Source organism: Lissotriton vulgaris, chromosome 9, assembly GCF_964263255.1.
Source record: "Lissotriton vulgaris chromosome 9, aLisVul1.2, whole genome shotgun sequence".
In the NCBI taxonomy this organism is placed as follows: Eukaryota; Metazoa; Chordata; class Amphibia; order Caudata; family Salamandridae; genus Lissotriton; species Lissotriton vulgaris.
The window spans coordinates 571,364,830-571,385,678 of NC_141697.1; the positions used below are offsets into that span (position 1 = coordinate 571,364,830).

At 43.2% G+C, this 20,849-nt stretch overlaps 1 protein-coding gene across 1 annotated transcript in view; it reads right to left on the minus strand.

Annotated features, from left to right (window-relative positions):
- The window catches only part of LOC147691849 (uncharacterized), a 323,118-nt gene that overhangs the window by 266,587 nt on the left and 35,682 nt on the right, over positions 1 to 20,849 (minus strand). Inside the window, exons 2-3 of the mRNA XM_086938124.1 lie at positions 13,065 to 13,207; positions 11,074 to 11,167 (exon numbers count right to left, since the gene is read on the minus strand). Of these exons, the coding sequence (XP_086794250.1) occupies positions 11,074 to 11,167; positions 13,065 to 13,207 (237 nt within the window). The remainder of the gene's footprint in view (positions 1 to 11,073; positions 11,168 to 13,064; positions 13,208 to 20,849) is intronic.

Consider the following 20,849-nt stretch of genomic DNA (forward strand, 5'->3'; position numbering starts at 1 on the left):
CGATTCTGTAAAATAATGTCCCCTACATCTCAAAAACCAATTACCGGTCGGTAACGGTCGAAATCGGCCGTTACCGACCGGTAATTGGCGACCTACATCTGGCCCTTAAACTTTAACTTGGGAGAAGTGGAAGAAGCAATTGCCCAGAGTCTCCGAAATAAAGCCCCTGGCCCAGATGGGCTACCCATAGACCTTATCAAATGGCAACCAGGTTTATGGGCTCCAATACTGGTGAATGTTTTTAATAGTCTTCCTAAAGCCAAAATGCCAGAAACTTGGGGTACTAGTATAATAGTCCCCATACATAAGAAAGGAGGCAGGTCTGATCCCATGAATTACAGGCCTATCTCATTGTTAGATAACTCTCTAAAAATGTTTAGGCCGTGTTATCTATAATAGGCTTACTACATGGATAGAAGACAGTGGGATCTTGTCTTCATACCAATTAGGATTTAGAAACAGGGTCTGTATAGTTGAACAATGCCTCAATTTGAAACTAATTATTGATAAATATAACATTGCACGGTCGGTTCCTATTTATTTAGCATTTATGGACCTGTCTTCAGCTTTTGATTTTGTTAACAGGTCCAAACTTTGGTCCATTTTATTGGAGTATGGTCTGGATTTGGCCCTGGTTCGCTTTTTAGCTTTTTTACATACAGATTCAAAATCCAGAGTGAGAATAGGTATGGGTGGAGAATTATCAGGAATAATTAAGATAGATAGAGGAGTTAGGCAGGGGTGTGTTTTAGCACCCTTGCTCTTCATAATCTATATTAATGGCCTGAGTAAGCAATTTGAAAAATCCACCCCAGATGTCCCGTTAGTAAATGGCAAACCGGTGCCTGCTCTTCTGTATGCAGACGTTGCAGTACTACTGGGACGAACACCTAACTCACTCCGTACTTTGGTCTTAAATTTTACAGACTTTATGGACAAATTAGATTTGAGGGTAAATTTAAAAAAATCTTTTATAATGTCTTGTGGCCAGACAAGCGATAGATGAACTCCATACAGGTTGGAGAAGGAAAACTTACTGCAACCCATAATTTCCCATATTTGGGAGTGACCTTTGCTGCAAATGGCTCGTGGACTGGGCATTTGGCCCAGGCCACGGGCAAATTCTCAAAGGTCACTAACTCAATTTTAAGTATTCCAAGACCAAAGAGATATGATGCCATTAAAGCGATTGTAAATTTTTTTAAATTACAGTGTGTTCCTGTAGCGACCTACGGGGCAGAAGTATGGGGCATTGGGAAAAGTACCACTATCCAGCAAATAGAGAATAGGTTCTGCAGGAAACTGTTAAGTGTCCCAATTTATACATCTAATTTTATTACACATAGTGAACTAAATCTACAATTTGTCTCAGATTTTGTTAATACTCACCCAGCTTTATTTTGGCACTCGGTTTGGACGAACCAGTCAGCAAAACTTACACAAGAGATAATAACTGACTGTTTAAATTGCAAAAGAGGGAGGAAGATCCTGTGGCTTTCATATGTGCATACTAGACTGCAGGAAGTAGGTATGGGAAATATTTTTTCTAACCCCAATGAGGCTAGTAATGTAAAGAAATCTGAATTGAAAGAAGCAGTAAAAGCACTTTATTTACTGAAAAGATCGACAATCGAATCAGGGAAAACCACAGTCGCTAGGTACTTGAATATTGAGGCACCTAGATGGTCTTTTGCATTGTATTTAACATTATCATTGACTAGTTGGGAAAGATGTTTATTGTTCCGCTTAAGGGCTGGCACTGTGAGGTATTTGTTAAACTTCCCTTTGGGTTACCAGCAAAGTACCGTTAAAATTAGCTGCCCCTGAGATGGGCAACGTACACAAAACGACCTGCACTTTCTTTTTTGTTGTAAATTCTATGTGAAATATACAAAATGGTTATTAATTCAGTTTTCTTAAAAACATAAACCTGTTACTGTGGAACAATCCTATCAGGCACTGTTAAATCTAGATAATGAAGAACTAATTTGTCGTACCGGTACCTTTTTAAAAATTGCAGTTGGTGCACGCAAAATGATGGAAGACGTTTAGATTGTAATCTAACCTGTTTTTACTGTATTTTAATGGATAATAGTATTTTATGGAATATGTACTATGATATGTACTTTTATGAATTGAAAAAATTCAAATAAAGATTCTTTGAATTGAATTGAATTAAACTCATGCCTAAAAATCCCTCCACAAACAAGGGCCAGCATGCATGAACTAACGCCTGAACTTCCACCAACCATCAAGAAACCTTCACTCCGCCTCCCTTGCAAGGACACCGCGCAACCACTGTAGTCACAGCAGAGGCCACTTCTTCTCCCACCTCGCCGCCATGTCCTGGAATGCCCTCCCCCTCCACCTCCGAATATCACCCTCGCTGACGGACTTCAGGAAGAGACTCAAGACCGGGCTTTTTGACTGAGCCCAGCAACCCAGCACTTGAATACCCTCAAGGGTGATAAGCTGTGCTTTACAAGTACGGATTTAGTGATTGATAGATAGATTGAAAATCTTGAAGTTGACAAAAAACAATTTCTCTAATCACTTTAACAAACAGGGAAGAGGAGAATGCCTCTAAAAGTATAAGGATGTGAGGAGTCCAACAAGATTTTTTCTGTAAACGTTTGATCACAACTTTCTTCTCAGCCTGAGGAACAAGACCCACTTCAGAGACCGATTGAAAAGCTAGAGAAGGTCTTATGCTGGTGCAGCTGCACGTTTGTGCATATATTTGCTGGGACAAGGTCTAATGGTGACCTGGAAAGACAATAGTTTGAGATTAATTCAATAAATTGAGACAAGGGGAAGAAATGTCTCTAGTGTCACAGCAGTCTTTCCTAGACGGTTTTGAAATGACAGAAGCAATCATGGTAGAAATTTTGTCTGAGAAGAATTTAGATCTGGAGAAGCCAAGATTCCATTTTGCACTGCAATTACATTTTTGGAGCACAATGAAGATGGCAAAATAATCTTTAGATAAAAGGGAGGCATTCTGTATTATGGTAGAAAATAAGCTTTCGCTGAACAATGACCACTCTACCCTGAATATATTTCTTTATCAAGGGAAGATGGACAGCAAACAGAATTGCTAGATGATCAATCCAACACAAAGTAAAGGCTCTGTGAATAAGTAAGCCATCTAGTGAGGCAAATATGGGGTATAAAAAATGATCAGACCAATGTATTGATTAACTTGATCTTAGTTTCAGTTTCAAGACTACCATGTTCAAAATTTGAAGAAGGACCTGGAGGCTTTCGAACCACAGATAAAGGTCACCCAGCAACACACCTTATCTTTTTGAAGATAGAGATAACTCTAACAAAATTGAGTGGGTCAGAAGAAGAGTGTGAGGGAAGATAAATTAAAATGAGAGTTACTTGGGAAAACTAATTATCTGGTGTAATTATCATGTCGTCACATTGTTGTAGGGACAAGGAGTAGTTCTGTTTTAACAACAAAAAGCCTTGATATTCAGCAGTGACTCTCCCACCTCTTTTACCTCATAACATGAAGGATTTTATGAGCCTAAGGAACCAGTTTGTCCAAAATTGACAAACTATCCAAGGTTAGTTAGGGTTCAATAACGAATGAAAATCTGAAGATTTCATTTGCAAGACAAATAGAAGATGTCAGCCCTATGCTCCACTGATGAGTGGAAATTACAGAGCATGCCAGAGATGTTTGAGGACTTACTCTTTGTGGGTTTTGACAAAGCTTCTAAAGATTTCTGAGTGATAAAACGGGGTTCCTGGTTTAATTTGCATGGTATAACAGGACTGAGAATGGACTCAGTGTGTAGATAGTAAGATAAGATAGATAGTAAGGTTAAAACCATAAACCTCAAACCATCAGGCATAGGTTAAAGTTAAGAATAAAGTTTTGCCCATACTTGAATACTCTGATGTCTAGTCTGCTGATAGACATATAATGGACCAGGTGGTGACCGGGCACGTACAGGCAAAGACTGGTTTGCCTTAGGCTTATCAGTGTTGCATCAGCTTAACGCATTTGCTGAGCATATCTGCTGCACGTCCGTGCAGATGATGCACTTTTGTATGGTCGGACTGATTGACACATGAAAAAGGGTCTGGACCATCAGCCAACACTACCCCCAATAGGGCATTGTAGAGTATGGTGCATCCGTGAAAGGAAATCCCCTAAAGTTTATTTGTAAAAGCAACACCCAATAAAATGTGACTTATAAAATTGAGCCCCCAGGACTCTTTTAAAATGAATCAAGTTTAAAATGAAAAATAACTGTGATTACTCCCAGAGTAAAAAGAAAGCTCAATTTTGTGGATTAAAACACATCAGTCTGAGATCCGAAAGAGTTAGCGGAGGGCTTCGCTGCATATTATGCAGATTTGTATTCCTCGAAAGAATGCCTTTATGAAGAGGTGGTGGGCAAGTTTATTGGTGACCTACCACCTCGTGCACTGTCGGATGAGGTGAGAGAGCGCCTAGAGCTCCCGCTGATGGATGAGGAACTGGGCACGGCCCTGGGCGAACTTAACCCGGGGAAGGCTCCCGGACCCAATGGGTTCCCCAGTGAATTTTTTAAGAAGTATCACCTGCAGCTGGGTGCGCACTATAGAGCGGCCTTGGAAGAGGCCAGGGAACGGGGTAGCCTCCCTCCAAATTGGAGACACGCTGAGGTGGTGGTGTTCCACAAGCTGGGCCGCCCCCGGAGCACCACGGCTCCTACCGCCCAAATTCTCTCTTGAATGTGGAGGCCAAAATTTTTGCCAAAGCATTAGCAAACCGCCTTCTACCTCATATCTCAGCGCTTGTCCACTCAGACCAGGCCGGCTTTATGCCCCAGAGGGCGACCAGACACAATATCCGGCGAGCGCATGTGGCGGTGGCGGCGGTTCGGAGTATGGGGGAACAGGCTGCACTTCTCCTAGCGGATATGGACAGGGCATTCAATTCGCTGAGCTGGGTCTATCTGTTTGCGCTCCTGCCTCGGTTTAACCTGGGGCCTCGCTTCCTCTTATCTGCGGCTTCTATATACGGACCTGACAGCTTCGGTTCGAGTTGCGGGGGTCAGATCCTCCAGATTTTCCACTGTGCGTGGTTCCCGGCAGGGCTGTCCTCTCTCGCCGTACCTCTTTGCCCTAGCTATGGAGCCGCTGGCGGCATGGGTGCGCATCGATGCGCAACTACGAGAGTTCGAGTGGGCGCAGGGACCGTCCGGCAGGATCGCGCTGTACATGGACAATGTCCTGTTTTTCCTTACAGACCTCAATAGGTCGGGCCGCGCCTCCTGCGAATTATGCAAATATTCGGACAAACGTCAGGGTTATATATGAACCTTTGCAAGTCCACCTTATGGGTGTTGGGGGAATGTTCAGGAGTGGGGGATTGGGCATCTACACTCCAAGTAGCGGTGGGGGGCATTAAATACTTGGGGTGTTCTTATCTGAGGTGCCCACAGTCTCCTAGGAGCGGAATTTAGCGCCGGTGTGGGAACGGGTCCGTGCGGATCTCAAGACGTGGTCCCGTATGCCACGGACGATCTATGGCAGGTCGGCCATTTTTAAAATGGTGGCCCTCCTCAGGCTGTTATACCAACTGCAAAACCATCCATACCCCATTCCGCCTCAATGGTTCCGACAGATAAATTCTGTACTGGGACAGTTTCTCTGGGAGGGGGGCACCATACGGGTAGCGCTGCGCACCTGTTTTTAATCTGCATATTGCGGTGGATTGGCGACTTTTGATATTCTCTCCTATTATCAGGCCTCTCACCTTCTAGTGTTGAATGAGTGGTGGTATGGAGATAGGGGGGACCCGGCGAATGCCCTGGAGCGATACTTTATGGGGTCCCACACGCTGCACACCATTATATATACGGCGCCGTAGTGGAAGACACTACCACCGGCTACGCAGGTGTTGTTTCAGATTTGGAGTCAGGCTCTGTGCCGTATGGGGCGGTGGAATACCCTGACTGGGGAAACCCCCCTGTGGCACAATGGGCGACTACCTGGCCTCGCGACGCTGCAGGGCTTCAGGGGATGGGACAGCATTGGTATTTCGACCTTAGGGGATGTATTATCAGGTACGACGCTTACGTCTTTTCAGGATCTTTGCAAGGAATTTAGCATGCCTCGCTCTTAGTTTTTTAGATACCTTCAGTTCCGCCATGCCCTTGCCCCTAGCCTAGAGGGCCTGTAGTCCCTCCCCGAGTTTAGCCCCTTGGAAGCGAAGGTGTTCATGGGTGATTTGGAGACGAAAAAGATATCACGCATATACCAGTCATTAGTCACACATTGTTCCCCCACATTGCAGAAGCTCCGGAAGACTTGGGAGGAGGACGTGGGCGAATTGGAGGAGGAGGATTGGAGGGAGGCGCTGGTAGCCCCCAGGGGTGCGGACATAGCGATGCGACTACGGCTCATCCAATTTAAGTACCTACATAGAGTTTACTTCACCAGGGAGCGGCTATGGCGGGCGGGAATGATTGCATCTCCGGACTGTCTCCCATGTGGCAGGGAGGTGAGGACGTTTATACACACGGTGTGGAGTTGTGGTTCTCTTGATCGGTTCTGGAGGGGGGTGTTGGCCTGCTTGTCTGAGGTTCTGGGGTGGGAGCTCCCCCATACACCGCAGTTAGTCTCACTACATACGATGGAAGGAGTGGGCGGCAACGTCTACAAGAGGCACTTGTTGCTGCTGGGCCTCACATTGGCAAAAAGGAACGTGGCTGGAGCGTGGAAGGATCCACGGGCCTCTTCTGTGGCGGCATGGAAAAGAGGGTTAGATTTTTGTATGGGGATGGAGCTGCCGATTTTTGTAGCCCGAGGATGCCCACGAAAGCATTATAGAATCTGGAAGCGCTGGGCTGAATACAGGGGCCTGTGGCTTGAGCCGCCGGTGGAACGGGAAGACCTTCCGGAGGTGGATAGTGGGTACACACGTGCAGTCACTTGGGTGTGCTATATGTATATGCAGTCACTTGGGTGTGCTATATATAGGAGACATGCGATGGACTTAGTGCGACTTGGGAGGGCGGGTTCAGGGGGGGGAGTTTGGGTGGTTGGCGTGGTGGGGGAAGGGGAGGGGGTTTGCCTAGTATTGCTTTGTTTATGTTTGCTCATTAAAGAAAAGAAAAGTCAATTACATATGAATTGATGTCGTATTTTTGTACTGCAGATGTCTCTGGTGTGCAGACCTCTGCGGAATGTGTGCAGTCTATCAATAAAGTCTGTTTAAAAAAAAAAAACACATCAGTCTGAAATTAAAGATTGCATTGAAGCAGTCTGGAGAGGGATATTTAACGTTAGTAAAGTAAGCATATTCAGTTCTGAGAACTATGACAAAGCATTAGATGGAATGTTCTAGCATGTAGCACACTGCCCCCTCTGTTTCGACATAGAGACTCTTTAGTCATCGGCTCCCTGATTCTCAGGGCAGGCATGTAGTAGAAGATCTTTAAGTGCCTCATCTTTAGGTAACTGCTGATCTACATTCTTGTCATTCCACAGATAATTAAAGGTGTCAGTATCCATTGGGTACTCAGTATGGGCAGTATCAAAGTTCATGAAAGGCACTGCAGCAGAGCTTATATGAACTGTGAACTATGGTCGTGCTCTGGATAGTGTTTGTTCAGAAACTTATTCTTTTCGGGTCAATCCTCCTCTGACCATTTCTGTAATCCCTTCGTCTGGCATTACGACACAGCCGCCTGTCACAATGCTAGGTTTTCTCAATGAATGACATATCAAAAATGGAAGGATGTTTTGATAAAGCACCTTGTTTTCTGGCTAGCTCCTAAGGAATCTGAATTAGCTGTTGATGCCCAATTACTATTGGAAGCTTACAATCAACGTTTTGTTTGAACTGCTCAGAGGGAAGGTTCTATGAAATGAATCATATCTAAAAATACTTGATTTTCCCATGAGCTACATGAAATGGGATGAGTACCACAAACCTTGAACACCAACAATGCTGAGATTAAACTCTGTCTTTCACACTCAAATGACAAATGTTCAAATACAAACTTGTTAAGTCAACCACTGCCTTTTTCTACTCTCCAAAATATCTTTCTGCCCCTAACATGGCTCCTGCCATATTTTCTATCATTAAGGAATTTAAAGTCCTTCACATGTTGCCACAACTCTCTGGACTTAACACCCAAAGGCAATCAAATTGTGGATTTCTTTGAGGAAAATAATCTCGACTTTTACATTAAAGCTTGCTTATGCACAGCCAACACCACCACCAAATTTAACTAGTACTCTTCCTCCTTACAGCTGACCTGCAGTTTTCCTACTTTCTATTCCTGGAAAAGATAACACTGCCCAACTTGTACGAAATACAAAAATGTCTGGCTCCTCAGCAGACATCCTCCTGGGCAAGCTTTATAATGCTTACTGCTATTAGATGATGCCCATGTAAGAAACTTAATTAATGTCTCATGGACTTGTCCCTTGTAAACTAAAATGAGAGTGGCTAACCCCTCTACTGAAAACCATTACTAGATTCAATCTTTCAAATGACAAACCAATTTCCCAACTTCCTTCTGTGACCAAACGGCTGGAAAAAAACAGTTTTTAACCAACTCTCCAATCATTTAGAGGAAAACAGCCTGCTACATATAATGCAAGTAGGTTTCCATTCAGGACATAGTACTAAGTCCATTGTGGATGGCGTATTTGATGGACAGCCTCAGTATGGAGTTGGGGGCCTTTAATGCAGCAATGGTCCTACTGAATTTGCTGGCTGCATTTGACACCATAGACCATCATATTCCTTTGTCTAGGCTGGATAATCTCACTGTGGAAGACATAGCTCCAAATGGTTCAGGCACTTGCTTAGAAAGAGAACCCAACATCTTGTTCTAACAAGTTCCTTGGCGTTCATTTCTTCCTCTGCTACATTTCAATCTTTAATTCATTTCACTGGCTCATCTCATTCAATCATTTGGTTTTATACTTTACACATTCACGAACAACACACAAATTGTTCTAAAACTTTTGGTCAACTTAGCCCAATGCAAATGGCTGAAAACTGGTTGTGTTTCAACCAACCAAAATGAACAGAGATAAGGCAGAAATCCTCTGGCCTTTCAGACCATCTCCTTTTTGGGAGTGTCTGTTTTGGCTGCTGTCTCTCAGTGACAAACCAATACTTATGTAAAAAAGAAACTGAGTATATATAGTATCAGATTTGACTCACAGTGGAGATTGAATCACCAAATCAACACAGTGACTAGTTATTTTTCAAAATAGAACTCAAAAACAAACTCCTCACCACTTCTTGCCACATAAGGCCCAAACTATGAAGGCATCTGTTTCTATTCAAACAGATCAATGCAATAAGATTTACCTAGATCTTCTACACTATACTTTGCAGAACTTACAATTGATTAAAAATTCTATACTCAGGTTAATTCTTGGTCTGAAGACAAGAGACTATATCTCACCCACCATATCTCACATATTCAGACTGTTTTACTGTGAAAGAGCAGGTCGTATACAGACCCCTTTGCTTTGTGCATAAAGCCCTAAATAATCAAAGGCAAATATTGTTGTCTCATCATTTTAGTTGGTATAAACCTTGCAGTTCATTATGATCAGTGGACTCTTTCTTCTTTAAGTGCCTAAAGCTAAACAGTCTATGAATGGATGTAGAAAACTTTCAGTGACTTCAGCCACTAAAATGAATCTTCTTCCCCTATCCCTCTTGCCGGAACAAAGCCTGTAAGCTGCTATTAGAAAGACCAAAAAATGTGGCTTTTCCGTCATAAGATGGGTTGTGCTTCAAAGCATTAGTTGCTCTCTTCTTCAAGAGTTGCATTTCTTCAGCTGCAAGACACCAGTGTGCAGTGCCCTGAGGAGCGTCGCTTTGTCCTGCGCCAATATTGGTCGAGGGCTGGCTCAAAACCGTCCCAGTCCCTGCTTCTCTGCTTTAAAGAGACATCAGAGCACCCATTCAGAGCTTGAAGATCTACTTATAAATCTTTGTCAGCCTAACCTAAGCTCTCCACAAGCTGAAAGTAAACTGAGAATATGTGCACATTCTCCACGTGACTTAATTTCAAAATCTTTTAAGTGCCTACCAATTCTATTAACTGTTGATAAACGTGTATGCTCTCTTCGTTCAAATACAGTGACGGAAGTGCTTCCCTTCCTTCTATGCCTGCAAGGTTGTGAGCTCCCTCTATTTATTCACCATTTATTTGCTCAAGACACAAAGTTTTCTAAGTGAGAGTTGTTGACTAAAGCTTGGAATATGGGAGTACAGGGTGGGAGAACTGTGAACAATACAGTATGTAAATGAGCATCTCTCTCAGTCTCTCTTGAAACCTGTGTATCCCGCCTTAGAAGTCTTCTAGGCTTCACCCTATGGTGGCCTGGCCTCTGTTCTCTGGACTGACTCTATTATTAGAGGAAAACATCCTTTACAACGCAACTTTTACCACGCAGTGCCTTTACGACGCAACTTTACAACGCAAACCATTACAATGCATTGCGCTGGGGGGCGCTCTAGGATAGGGAATAGGTTTAATTTACTATCCAACACCTTCCCTACTATCCACGGGGACTGGACTTGGAATAGTAAATCAAATATTCACTATCCAGCGCCCCAAAGCACTATGCGTTGTAAAGCCATGCGTTTTAAAAACCGCGTTGTAAAGGCATGCATGGTAAAAGCATGCGTTGTAACGTCATACATCCATTATTAGACATTTTGTTGCGGCTTCCCTTCTGCCTGCTGCCTCTTTCCTCACTTGGGATCTTTCTTCCTCCTTAGGGCATTTGGGTTTAAGATTCTCTGGTGTTCTGAGGCCTTGTTCTACTCTTATTCTCTCTGAGAATCTCTGCTCTCCTTTCTGTAGGTCTGTGCGCCTTTCTCTGATTGTACCCTGTTTTACTGGAGTTCTGGACTTCCTTCTCTCTCTGGTTTTATGGCTTCCTCTTTAAGGGATCTGGATTGATTTTTAGGGCTGGGATAACTCTATAGCCCTTTGTTGAGTTGATTTACCTGTTGGTAAAAACCCTCTAAACTTAGAGTCTCACTGCTCTCCCTCTAGTGCAGGGACATGCTGGGTCACTTACCTGGTAGAAAGCCTGAAGATGCTGGCGCAGGATGAAAAGTTGTTGCTGGGTTTGCGCTCTTGGACACCTCCGTATTGTCCTTGGATTTGGGTCGCTGCCAGAGAAAAAGAAGACAGAGGACAAGTGAGAAATACACCAGTTGCAAGGCCTGACTCTCGGAAGGGAAGAGAAGGGATGGGCGGCCACTCCCATACTAGACCATTCCATGCGCCTACGAGAGGGCAGTAGGCGGAGAGGAACAGATGATATTCTTTGCTCCTACCTGGCCTCAGACCACATCTCCTTTTATGGTTAGACAGTGACCAGTGGCCATTCACATGATTGGGCCCTATAGGATGGAGAGACAATGAGCTCCAGAAAGAAGCTCCCTAACTTTCTCCTTCCTTCCTGCTCCTCGTCTAACAGTCCCAACAGGACTCTGGGGGAAACTGCAGTTCTAGAATTTAGGGTTGGTTAGCCTGTCTTTTATTCATGGACAGATCCTTGCCCCCGATGGCATACAGCTTGTCAAGCTTTTAGCCACTGACCTGGCCCCTCCTGCTCCTTCATATTCAGCTGAAGTGTCCTAGTTCTAGTGTAAACCTGCATGGACAGGTATACGAGCCTGGATAGGCCAGTGTACGAGCCAGTGGAAACAGCCTGCCTTATAGATGTCAGTGGTAAAGTAGCCCTAAAAGGTAGATCAGTAAAGGATTTTCAGTTTTCTTCTATGTCTTTGATTAAAGACAAAAATGTCATGCTTCATATTACACACTAAGGTTATAATGTAACCTTGGAGGCTGGTCTTATCTCCGCTCTTCTTGAGAAGGGATTTTTCTTCAATGGAAAAAAAGAGAGAAACACAATGAAATTGATTTGCTGTGAGTCAAGGCAGACTCTTGAGGGCGTGGGTTAGAGTTTGGTTGAGGGGTTACTCTGTCACAAACAAGACATATATCCCATCTGTGTTATTACCTGTGTATTATATCATACGGCACTTCTAATAAGGTGCACAGCATATCCAATACGTTTGTAACACAACCTGCCCTCCAAACTCTAAATCAGGCCTTGAGTTCCCAGCCTAGAGAAAAGAAGAGCCTAATCTGACTCAGCCCGTAAATGTGTTTTGCTTCAGAGTTGGAGACTACCTCTTATGTAGTAGATCTCTCTTACTCTTGTGAAACCTATAGACGTTACGAGCTAATAAAAGTTTAGGACAGGGCTCCTTATAGATAATAAAAGAAAATAACTTGTCAAAGAAAGACTCTGGGTGCCTCTGAGCTGAGCACTAAGGAGTTCTTGCACAAGCTAAACGAGCACTTACAAATTAATTCAATTTCCTGAATATATTTTGCTTTGAATTGTGTTTTCATCAACTCATGTGACCATCTTATGCCATTACCAGGATCAACCAGCTGTTATATTCCAGCCCAGTCACTGGTCTGAGCAGACTGGTAAAGGAAAGTCTCTGATTTCTGAAGGAAGTGCTAACTTCACAGAAACAGCCTTCTGCAGAATTTCCTCCACCACAGTGCAGGAAAGCAGGACATGGAGACATATAACTGATAGTGAAGTATTAAAACTAAACTATCTGGCCTTAGTTAAGACATGTTGTACCTAACAAGTAAACAGAAGTTAAAGAAAAGATATAGGCAAAGGTATGTAAAGTGGGAGGACGGGTTTCAGTTGTCAATATGATGTTTGCTAATGGTATGATTTAGAGCTCAGCACAAATGAAAAATCCTCTAATTTGTGAATTAAGTTGTAAATCCGGAGTAAAATCTGTAGGCAGTGAAGGAAAAGCCCCCGGTGGCTGCCAGTGGATTCAGTTTTTTCAACGCTGCCAGAGATGGCTATAATGTAATTCATTCACTTGTTTACTTGAGATGAGATACACAGCAACCTACAGGAGTTGGCAATGGCAGAGCAGAATGATGGCAAAGGGCAAGGAGGCAGAAGGTTCGGGATGGAACCGGGAAAGGTTGGATAGCGATAATCTTGCTTGTACTCACATCATTCTCATCACCTTGTTGAGGAAGGCCCCATTTGATAACCAGAGGAATTCCTGCTGACTTTCAGTGGGTGCTGTCTGGGCCTCCAGGTAGGGAGATGGAGGTTCATCTCTGCCCTCCACCAAATCCTCGAATGTCCTCACCTGAAAAAGAAAGAAACCAAGAACATGGTCAGTTATGCTGTTTGCTGTCAATGATCATGTTTGTGCTGACCATGGGCTGTGGATCTGGTCATGGTAAATGGTTTTAAGCATGCTCAATGGTCCTGGATGACATGTTAGTTACAGTCAACAATATTGTCGATGACCAGTTGTAATAGGCAGCGTTATTGGTGTTGGTCATGGTCAGGGCTGGAGTTAATGGTAGGTTAAGGTCCATGATGTTGGTCATAATCAATCAACGTGGACATGCTCGGTGGTGGTGAAGGTCAAAGGCACTGGTGAACAGTATAAAACCTGGTCATACTGATGCTCATGGTCAATGACACATGTTTTGACTGATGTTCTTCTGTTCATGGCTTTGGTCATGGTCCATTAGGATGCTCAAAGCCATAATTAATGCTGATGGTCATCGTTACTCGCGATGATCAAGTTGAGTGATGTTGCTCAGCATCAACAGTAAAAAAAAAAAAAAATTAAATATATAGTATAGTTAAAATGCTACAAGAGCTCAGGGACCTCCAACCGGAACGGGTTCCCAGGTCAATAGAGTTTGGGATAGAAATCAAGCAGAAATACAACTCCATACAGATTACTTGCCCTTCTTTAGTGAAATCATTTTGAATGAGGAAAGTCACAGACTTGGGATTCGAAGGTGTAAGGGTACAGAGGCACCACAAAACAATCTGAGCGATGTGGGCAGCACAGGATAAGCTATCTGCAGAGTCAGAGCCTCAGACCTGGTAGGCCAGCATTAAATTCTACAATTTATGAAGACCATCTACTAATCAGGTGGCGCCTCGCCAGTGAGTGGAAAGGGGAGATCAATTGTATTCACAAGAAAAGGCTGAGATCTTAACTAGGGAAGTGAAAGTCTGTCTCAGTTTCAAATGCTCTCTCTGTCCTCTGACGACCCGTCTACTTTATGTACAATTGTATGTTAGTACAGATCGGGAATGTGACACATAAATTCACCTTGAAACATATCACAGAGCAAACACCTTTTTTTTAAAACAAACATTTGACACTGGAGAGTGCAGGTGGTGGCAACGAAAGTTGGCTTAGAACTTAAAGCAGGATGCATGATGTTGATTTGTCAAAATACCTTGGGCTGGCAAAATTGACACCATGACCCTTTACATCACCTTGACATCACAAAGGTGGACCAGTTGCGGCACACTTTGCCTTACAACAGCCACCTATCTACTGTGAGGAGGCCAGGAGAAGGCCAAGCAGTGGAAACTACAGGCAGTAAACAGTAATGTTAGAGGGCAGTGAACTATCTGTTCCTGCCACTGCCTTCATGACCCCTGAAATCGGAAGTAGTAAGATCAGAGGCAAGGCCGCCAAAGGACTGTTCCGAGGAAGCAGTAACAAGCCCTAAGTAGCTCCATAGACGTGCGTGGCAACACCACCTATTGGACTCCAAAAGGGAATGGAGAAACCAGAAGCATAATTCCAGACATACTTGGAGGGTCAGTGGAGAAGAATCCCATCGCATGAGCTCTCTGGGACTCGGTGGAGAGGCCATTTAAGGGGGTCTCTAGCCTAAGAGCTGGTGGAAGTGCACCTGGATGTTCTGGCTCATGTACTCAATGATGTCATGCAACTATAGAAGCAGGGGAGGGAGACTGCTGCAGAGGAAAAAAGAGTGCACAACCTGAAAAGGCATGTACAGTAGATCCAAAGAGACAAGCAGGATGCAAAAAAAGAAAGAAAAAACACAAGGTTGAGGAAATAGTAGTACCTAGAAAACCAGCTTCCAAAAGTTCTCATGAAGCAGACATCTATAGGCCAAAGGTTATCTGATTAGCAGCTGATCAGACAAAGCAGAGGCATCCTGAACTGGCTGCACACAATCCGCAAAGAGAAAAGCCTATTTACATATAAAAGGCAAGCAGCCACCAGGAAAAGGAAAACCAACGTAGCCTGTGCAGTGTAAATTTGATAAATCCATAAAACAATGATTCAAAGGTATGTTGTGAATACTATATAGAAGCAAACAGGCACAAGCTGAGGGTTTTGGTACACTCATCTGTGTAGAAAGAGCAATTTTCTCACCACTTTCAGCATCCCACAATAGCTATTGGGCAAGGCAGAAAGATTTTTAGAGCTACATCCTGATGCAGTAGGGTCTACATTTATGTGTTTTATATGCACGATCACTCTCCTGTGAAAAGGTATAAATACTTGATGCCAGAATCCGCTTAAGAGGGAATGGCCAGTTAAGTGGAGGAGATTCTGGAGCTGAGAAGAACGACTGCAGGCAGTTCTTGGTCATTCCCTCTACATCTTAAACCAGTTAATGTTTAGTCTGTTAGCAAAATATAATAATACTCAATAAACACCATTATCTGTGATAGCAGCTTTTCCTCAGCCAAATTGTGTTTTACTGTGCTGCCTTTCTGTTACAGTGATACATGTCCCCTACTGCGCAAGGCTCAGAAAGCTGGATCACCTCCTGATGTTATGGTCTGTTCATTCACAGAGCTGGATCACTTCCTGGTGTCATGGTCTGGGCTGCAGAGTCCGGCTAGATACTCTGAAACTACTGTGGGATCGAGGGGATTTGGATTTCTGGACACTGAGCTGTACTATAAGGCATCTCAATTCAAACACTCAGTTGACTTACCAGAGGGGCGACAACTGGCAAAAACGCCCTATGAGGCGGCCTTATGAACGGGATGCGTTCCCAGAGCTTGTATTTTATCTGTCAGGTAGAGCTGGTATAGTACAGAGTGGAAAAGACAGTCATGAGACAAACCCCTCTTTAGAATGGAAATTAAATTGTGGTTATTTAGCCACTGATAAAGATGGCCCTGGATGTGTGAACGGCAAGATGGTGGGAAGGAGGTGACACACTTGGAGATCTCTTTCTGAGTGGCTGGTTTGACACTTCTGTGGAAGCACAGAAGTGTTTTATGATTGGGGCTGGTCAAGTCTTACAGTATGCAGGCTTAGTAACGATGGGCAGAAACGTATGGAAGACCTTTCCTGAAGCCCCGGTAAATAAACAGACAAAGGAAATGATTAATAGAGTGACAGAAAGCAGAAGACTAAAGTAGTGCTGCAGTATCTAGAGACAAATGGATTTCGGATTGCTTGGAGACACAAAAACACAAAATTGAATAGGATTACATAGCCAGGCTAAAACTGCTCAAGAAAACAGAAAGGTCACAGAAAACAATAGTCTACTTATAGATTACCTTGGTAGATATTTAAAGAGCTTCAATTGCATCACTGCCCCAAAAAACTGCAAGTGTTGCGGATTTTGGAAGGCACCAACATCAAAATACGAGATACAAATCAGACTTTCTAGGTGGCTGGGGTATAACCACTTCTATACCTCTGTGCCTCTATCATACAACTGCAAAACGAACAATTGAAGGACAGAATGCTGATCAATGTCAAATATGCATACCCAGTACAGAAATATGTGCCTAAAGACATCTTTTTTCTTCTCACCAAGCCATTCCAGTTTGGACCCAGCCATATGCAAATCACTCTTGTATTTGCTCCCCATGGGGACAGTCCAGACCGGGGGTTAATGTTTGCATCGTTCACCATTCCGTCCATCATTAGTTCTTTTTTGCTTTTTTCGCCCTAAGTGGGAAAGGGTATGCCCAGACGTGGGTCCCGTGCACACTGCACCACTGGATTAAAGCTAGCCGGGCTGATGAGGGGTGATACCCCAGAACCGGTTCTAGGATGCTTGTTTCCGGTCCAGGGAGGACCTGGCCTGGCAGTTTGGGCTGGACTGTTCCCATGAAGAACAGGGTCAAGATTGAATTGTACATGGCTGGGTCCAAACTGGGTGGCGTGGTGGGCAAAAAACTATGGATTAAAACCAGATCTGTTGACTGGGGGGTGAATGTTTGCATTGTTCAGCATTCCGTCCATCATCTGTTCGTTTTGCTTCTATCATACCACTGCATGTAAAGTACTGTGAACATCATTTGTGCCTGCTGGATGATGTGTTGGGCTGCATTAAGAGATTAATGGATTAGCCATAAAAGGTCATGGACTCCAGCTTGCACTAGGTGAGGTTGCCCACCCATAGTAGAAGAAAAGGATCTGCTTCTGTTACTGACAAAGAAAGATAAGGTGGCCTGTTACTTTAATGCATAATTTATATCTAACGTCATTTGGGATGTGCACCTGCAGATTTTAAAGCGGTTTTATTATGCTCAGTCCTAAAAAAAAGAACAATCTTTAGATGCCAATGATTCAGCAATTTTAGGCTAATATCATTAATTCCTTATCCAGAAAATCTCGCTACAAGGCATCTACTAGGCTATGTTGAAGCACCAGGTCTTTCTGGAAATTTCCAAGCTGAGGTTTGGCCTGGAATTGTCAAAGAGGCGGTAGCAACCGTTTAAATCAACTATTTGTGGAAAATCATAAATGGAAATGGGTACTGGCATGCTGATTTTGTTGGATCTTTCAGCAGCATACAAGACTGTACATCACCAACTTCCATTCAATGCCTTTTGGAGGGTGCACTTTGGGGCATTTTCTTAGATTAAATCCTGACTTAGTGGGCGAAGCAGACAGTTCAACTAAGTTCTTTCACCTCCGAACCCAATTTTTTTTGTCGGGGAGCTCTGCAAGGCTCTTCAATGTAACTTTTTTCACTTGTGCATTCACCCAGTGGTTAGTCTGCTACAAGTTTAATCTCATCATTCATATCAATACAGATCATACACAGGTACTGTCAAATCCTTGAGACAACAAGCAATGGGAATGTCAATAGGTCTGGCTTATGAATGAACGTGCCTTTTGTGCCTCTGTTGGGTTTAGGCACTCAATGAGTCATCATACATGCACTCTGTCACTCATCTTGTATTCATGCATCCATTCATTAACTCATTCTTTCATTCACCCTCTGATACAACTGCAATAAAACACACACAACCTCAACAACATATGCAAGATAAATTTAAAGAATATAAACAAACATTGGAAAAGCCAATAGGTCTCACCCATGCGATGTATTGGCTTTGTCAATGTTTTCACCAGGTTCTATAACAGCACGGTTGCAGTACAGCATGACTAAAAACTAAAAAAGCTCTATGATGCGGCCTGCACTGGCTGCGTCATGAAGCCTTTTTGGTTGCTGGTGTGAGGAAGGGCGGGGCGGAAGACAACATAGAGGGCGGGTGGGGCTTAAAAGTGTTCTGAATCGGCCAATGTTGTCAGGTCATAGAGTTTTTTTTGCTATGGGGCAAGCAACAACGGAAAGAGGGAGGGCACGGGGCAAGCACCAATTGAAGGAGGGAGAGTGTGTGGGGGTGCAAGCGACAACAAAAGGATGGAGAGGGTGGGGGCACACAACAACGGAAGGCGGGAGGGCAGATAGGGCACACAACAATGGAAGGAAGGAGGGCGGTGGGGGCACACAACAGTGGAGGGACGGCAGCTAGTGGCACACAACAACAGAAGGTGGGAGGGCATGTGGGGGCACACAACAACAGAAGGATTGCACGCAACAACAATGGGAGGGAAAGGGTTTGGGAGCAAGAAGATTGGCAGCGGAAGGAGTAGAAGTACACAAAAGGAGTCTGCTAAAAATGACACACTCTGCTAGAGTGCTTAAAATCAAAGGAACATGTAGCACCTACAAAAATGGGTTGTCGAAGGTCAACCGTAATGCTTCTAAGCTCCTGGGGAGGCACAACCACATAAAGAGGAAGGAAGCCCATGGCAGCTGACCAATAAGAAGCAAGCAAATGAGAGTGACAATAAAGTCAACCAGAGGTAAGCAATAGACAGTCTCTAAGCTCACTGACAGAAAACAAAAGGTCTCGAAGAGTCAGGCCATGCCCATCTAGGTGAGATCCAAAATAGAAAACAGGGTGCCATTTAAACAGCAAGAGTGTATGCTTTCAATAACGAAACGAAACATATCAGCGGGTGTCCAGCTTGCAGAGGTATTGTAAATATTCTACTGCTGTTTTAAAGTTCCAGCATAACTGCCACATTTATAAACAAAGTGTTGGCCATCTTGGAATGGTAATACAATGATATTCTATGGACACAGTGTTCAATAATGGTATCCTGGTATAGAGGAAGTGGCCACATAGGATGCATGACACTGTAGATGAAATGAGGGGCAATCAAGCGATCCATTATCACTGCCTTCTGGAATCTGTAGTTTCCTCATAAGAAAAATTAAAATAAAATGAGGAGAAGCAAAGAAATGAGAGGGGAACTACAAAAGAATAACACTGAAAACTAAAAAACTGGCCAACCAGCCCTGACCTGAAGCACATTAATTTTCAATAGGATCAGAAAATGCTATCATTCACAGGGAAAAAGAGCCAATGAATTATGTGGACTGAATAATTACACCAAGCGGTATGCTCTTATGGATGGAAGCAGAATGTAAATGACAGACACAACGATGGCAGATCAGAGCTGACCCAAAGGCCTTCTATGTATCTATATGGATATATATTTATATATATGGATGTATGTAATACTTTATGATTTCTTTGATTACGAGATCCTGGAAGCCAGCTAAGAAAGGATTCTAGCAAGAATTATTACAGTGCAAGTCTTCTCCCCATAGGGTTTGTCAGAGTTGGTACCATCATCAACATTCTTCCCTACAAAGCTAATTATGACATTTCATGTAACAAAATACCTCTATGTAGCCCTTGATACAGATTAATAATATTCAACCCTTAAATACCTATTCAGTTAACATATGCTTTTCACAATCAACAAGTCAGGACTTCTGCCTTTATTGTTACCTTATACATAACGAATATAATAATCATATTTATTTTAAACATTCAGGTCTATAAATTGTATTATTGGCTGTCACCGTAACCAGCTCAAACCTACTGTGTTTGTCATAGGGCTTCCTACAAGGCAACTATGAGGTATACAAATATGTACAAAATCCAGTTGTCAAAACAATATAAAATCCTTACTAAAAAAGCCTAAAGAGGATTACCATAGTGTAAATGTAGCAGACTTAAACACAAATGGAGAGGTCATTTATTTATTTAATTTATTTATAAAGTTTTATATAGCGCGAACTTGATCCCGAAGGATATCAGAGCGCTTTACAATTTGAGGCAAAGGTAACAAATCAGATCATTAGTCTAACATTGGGAATCTAATGAGCATTGAATCAACTAGAACAAACATAACAGCTCAATATAACCTGAGTGCAAATCAACTCAACACACACAATGCATCACATACATCCAAACCACACCACAGAATTCCTCATCATGCCACAACATTCAAGAGAATCCTCGTACACCTGTAGGATTCGAAACGCGTAGGCCTTCCACCACCTTTAAGTCTGCCTGGGTGACAAGTTGACCTGAATTGTTTTGCCACTTTTTCACCCTTAGTTGTACATTACCTTATTCATCTTTTTGGTTGACTGCATCAAAAATTGTGATTATTTAAAACTTGCGTTAGGAATGTACAGTTTATGTAAATAATTCTATAACTAAACTTTTTAGAAATTTAGCAGACTGTGGCCTATTGCACTATTCTTGTGCTTGTCTGTTCACTGTAAATACTGTCCACTGTAATATACGAGTTTCCATGTCCCCCACTGTCCCTGTATGATTGATTGTTGTAAGCTTGTGACATGCCTGATAGA